The sequence below is a fragment of the Austrofundulus limnaeus genome, unplaced genomic scaffold (genome assembly GCF_001266775.1).
Source record: "Austrofundulus limnaeus strain Quisiro unplaced genomic scaffold, Austrofundulus_limnaeus-1.0 Scaffold39, whole genome shotgun sequence".
In the NCBI taxonomy this organism is placed as follows: Eukaryota; Metazoa; Chordata; class Actinopteri; order Cyprinodontiformes; family Rivulidae; genus Austrofundulus; species Austrofundulus limnaeus.
In genome coordinates this window covers 1,891,119-1,895,738 of record NW_013952441.1, presented here as the reverse complement: position 1 = coordinate 1,895,738, position 4,620 = coordinate 1,891,119, and the positions used below count along the sequence as shown (strand labels likewise).

At 43.0% G+C, this 4,620-nt stretch overlaps 1 protein-coding gene across 1 annotated transcript in view; it reads right to left on the bottom strand.

The window, feature by feature from the left end:
- nrxn1a (neurexin 1a) overlaps nt 1-4,620 on the bottom strand; it is a gene marked incomplete at its 3' end in the record, with an annotated part of 60,586 nt that overhangs the window by 48,235 nt on the left and 7,731 nt on the right. The window contains 2 exon segments of the mRNA XM_014007065.1: nt 3,575-3,604; nt 4,253-4,270. Coding sequence (XP_013862519.1) covers nt 3,575-3,604; nt 4,253-4,270 — 48 coding nt within the window.

The following is a 4,620-nucleotide window of genomic DNA, read 5'->3' as shown; positions in this document are numbered from 1 at the left end:
TAACAACCAGTTTTCAGTTCATTTCAGAATCTGCAGTCATTCATCCAGCCCGAACACTTCGCGTTTTTCTCTTGACCAAGAAAAGAAAGGAGGAAAAAGGCWAAATCTGCTACTTGGCTTTAAGCACATTTTCCATCCAGATTATTGCTTCTCAATACTTTTCCCCCCAAAAAAGGAAAAAAAATCCATTTCCTTTTCTTCCTTTAGCTGCTCGATACTTATGAAAATCCAATTTGGCTCCCTCTTTTCTTTCTTCCTTCCTACCACAATTCGTGCGTTTCACCCACTCAAAGTGATTAGTGATCTGTGGCTATCATTTCCAGAGAGAATGATAACTGTGTTTTATAGAGGGGAGAGGGGGCGAGGAAGGTCCACGACTCCCCATCAGGGCTGATGTCCCCTCTTGGAGAATGGCTGGGCTGGGAGGGCAGACGGGAGCACTGCTGTTGCTTTGCAGATACAGCCGCTTGCTCTACATCACAGAGGAGACTCACTTTATCTCTCCCTTTTGCTTCCTCTTTCCCCTCCCTCTATCATTCATTTCTTTAGGTCTTCTCTCACAGGCACTGTCTATTTTCCTCAATTTCTCCAGCCCCCCTTCCCCCCACACACACACATGCACACACACTATATATCTTTTCAAGACACCCCATCCACCCCCTCAAAGAAACTCATTTCAGCTCCTCAAAGAGCCTCTTTGCGCTGAACTAACCTAAGCTAGGCTTCGTCTGCACCATTTGACAGCCTTTACATCTCAGTATGCAGAACAAAAACACACTCGCACAAACACACACAGCTTTTTTGGTGTGTACGGAGCCTTCAAAGGTAAAAGAAAAACGTTACCCTATCAGTATCCAAACACACCTAATAGTAATGGCCTCCACTACGCACGACACTGAATGCATTGCGTAATAAGGCTGGAAACATATGTTAATGCATGTCGGCTCTAAAGTAGGCGATTTAAAATGCTGAACTTGAGCCAGATTTAGCAATTAAAATTTCACTGCCACCTGGATAATTCATGGCAGACATTTTAAGGCAGACAGGGCTTTATCAAAACACAGCAAAAATAAACTAAAATCATCTTTGGTTGAGAAATGATGGCGCTAATACGGAAGCTTAGAGCTGTCACATGACATGAAATTATTTTTAAACTGGATCTCGTTATAACAAGAAAACTATCTTGTAAAAACGCGAAAATTTGTTGTTATAACAACAAAAATATCTCGTTACAATGAGAAAACTATCTTGTAAAAYGAGAAAACTATCTTGTTATATCAAGATAACCATCTTGTTACATGTTATGGTTTCTTCTAGTTTGTCACTTTCACGGCTGTTTATTGATGGCGTGATGGAGAACACGACTGAGCCACTATGCCTTTTTACGAAGAAGAAATCTGCAAGAGGAACACATTTCTAGACTATAAAATTACAAATTAAGTTAGTACTRAATAATGTTTTTGAAATAATAGCGTCTGACTTCTGATTAGAGAGTGCATATTGCTAAAGAAGTGCTACTAGCTGCAACGTCTGAGCACAAACCCAAACAATATGCGTTCTGCTCGTTTTTGTTTATATAGTGGCTCAGTCGTGTTCTCCATCACRCCATCCAGGAAATGAACGTCCATGTAAGTGACAAACCAGAAGAAACCGTAACACGTTATAACGAGATGGTTATCTTGATAAAACAAGATAGTTTTCTCGTTTTTACAAGATAGGTTTCTCTTTAAAACAAGATCCAGTTTAAAAATAATTTCATGTGACAGCTCTACACTTCCGTACATTAAAGCTGTTTTGGTCAAACTCTTTTCCACAGTTTCATGCAGCGTTGCTCAGAGTGCGTGTTGTGAACGACTCTCAGCTACCACCAAACCAAGATTTAGCTCCATATCTGTACAACTAACCACTTTTATGTTGTTAATGTGGATTAGCAGTGGCGGCCATCTTGAACGGGGCCAACTCCAAACATTAAGTTGTAGATGAACACTCAAGCATTTTCAGACACTTTCATCAAAATCCATTTAGTGGYTCATGAGATATTTAGCYAACAGACACAMCTATGAAGACACAGGCACAGCCTTTTCTCCTTTCTAAATAATAGAAAGCAAYTTGTTGTGATAGGGATAACTCGCGTGATAAATGAGTTGAGACATCATGAAGCTTCTATTCTTCTCCTAAAATTATACTTTTTTATTGAAAAGCACATTCAAAAAAAATAACCCACACTCGCAGCGGGGAACAGCCATCATCATGTCTTCTCTCGCCCAATCAAAGAGCACAATAGCCTGCCACTGCCGGGCCTGTCTTCATGTGCACCAATCAGTGTATTCATCAGCGTCATGCAGGGCAAGGGATCGAGCGGCACCTACCTTCAGATTTTCAAAAGCACAGTGGGTTGGAGCTTCTGTTCATTTGCACGCATGCAGGCGCACGCACACTCAAGACGCTCGCGCTCGCATGCCGCAGCACCTTACCTTATCAAAAACGACACATTCCAATTCTATCTCCAATAAGAAAAACATTTTTTTTGAAAGCTGAGGAGCTCTAAAGCCTGTCAATACATTCAGTAACTTCTTCACCATCCATAACAGYCCAGTAGCCAAACACATAAATAAATCATGGGAGGGTACCTCTGAGTTTTCCTAAAATCACAGAGGGTGGTGTCCCAAACAGCGGCAACAAAGAAGGAAAGAACAAAGAAGGGTGGCACTGTAAGTTTTGGTCATTTTCACCAAGCGTTTTTTTTTCTCTCCTAAAAGCAGACCAGTGGTGCCACTTGTTTTTGGGCTGTTTTCAAAAACAAAGCACTGAGTAGAGCTCGAGTTGTAACAGCATTGCTTTCATACACAGCGGGAACATCTGTTCAGGATCACATGCGGTCGCCGGCGTATGATCGGGAGCCCATTCGAGCGACGGCGTAAACAAGGCATGCTGGAAGCCGATGAACAGCCGTGGAGGGGTGTGTGTGTGTGGGGGGGGGAGGGGGGTTGCGGTGAGAACGGCCCACGGTCATCGATTGATGTGAAAGCGCATATGTGTGTAAAAACAATGACGCACACACAGACACTCTCACTCTTCCAGTCAAACTCCAACGTATGGAAAAGGGGAAAATGGAAGTGGGAGAGTAAAAACCAAATCAAACCATCCAYGAGGGGGAGTGGGAGGGGTTCACTCGGTCACATGTTCCTTAGCTCTATTACCATGACCTGGAGCTCTGCCAAGTCGATTCCAGCCAAGCGCCATCAATCATCCTCCAGTTAGTCCCTCTTACACCAGCAGCCATGATTCATATATATGTATATGTTGGTAAACACACACACATATATATATATACATGTGAAAGTTGCTCTCAGGTTCACCCTTCTTATCTAAAACAATCTCGTTATTTAACCCAAACGCGTCAGAAAAAACTGACCTTAGTTCTGTGCCTAGAGAAACAACTTCCTTCCGCACCAGATGTGGATGAGGTGAGAGAGGGATACAAAGAGGAGTGTGAGGGTGTGAGGAGGAGGAGGAAGGGGCATGATGGTAGAGCGAAGGACAACAAGAAGTGAGTTGAAAAAGGAGGCCATACCTTGGTCGCCAATCATCAGGTGTGCCAGACCTTGAAGGAAGACAAGAGCACAGTCAGCACATCAAAAGGATCATGGGGCGTGAAGTGTGTGTATGCATTGAGTGTGTTTTCGTGATGCGTGAGTTTGATCATGACATGCTGGTGGAGGCTAGTTCTTCGGTGCTGTTTCAGTGTGTGTGTGCATATGAGTCATCTAAAATTATAAGAATAAATCCACTTTGAGGACACTTACTTATAGGCACGGATCCTACGCACAAGTAAGTTTGTAACAAAGACGTTTGCACACAGCTGTAAACTAGATTGTCCACCGTACCGTAATTATATGTCTATATCTGCGTAACCTTGAGGCAAGAGCCACTTTAGATGATTGCACGAGGAATGTAGTACTTACCAGAAGTCAGCCAACAACCTCTACATACCCACACAGACCAACTTAAGCTGACTAACTTTGACCCTGGCTATTCGGTACAACTGGATTTGCACATTAGAAGATGTATTGTGCAACAAAGGCAAAAAGAAAAATGGAAACCTATAGGACTGACGTGAACTAGATGAAAAATAGGCAAACMTTTGTGCATTAGAATTAATYTGAGGAGAGAGAGGTGGAAAGGAAGATGAAAGGTGTTTCAAAGATAGGCAGATAGATTCMGGTAGTTTGAGAGGGATAACTGGACGTACCTGGAGTGTAGCTGTGCTCTGGAAAGGTGCCGCAGCCAGGCGAAGAAAGAGAAAGACAAACATTCATTAACATGCATGCTCAGCCCAAGGGTCACCATGGCTACTTACTGTACATGCACACTCGTCCAGGGCTACCGTGGAATCGGGACATGCAAGTCGACACAAACGTCACGATGGATACCATGCCGCGCTGGTAGCCAAAACTGAGGTTTGTTTCTAACACATGTATTCGAACGAAGCTGCGTTTAAAGAAATGCACAATTGTTTTCTTTTCTTTTTTTTTTTGTGTGTGTACAAGTAAGCACAAACAAGCATCCACATTTGTAGGAAGAGAGGGTGGATAAGAGAGTGGAGGAGGAGGAGGAGGA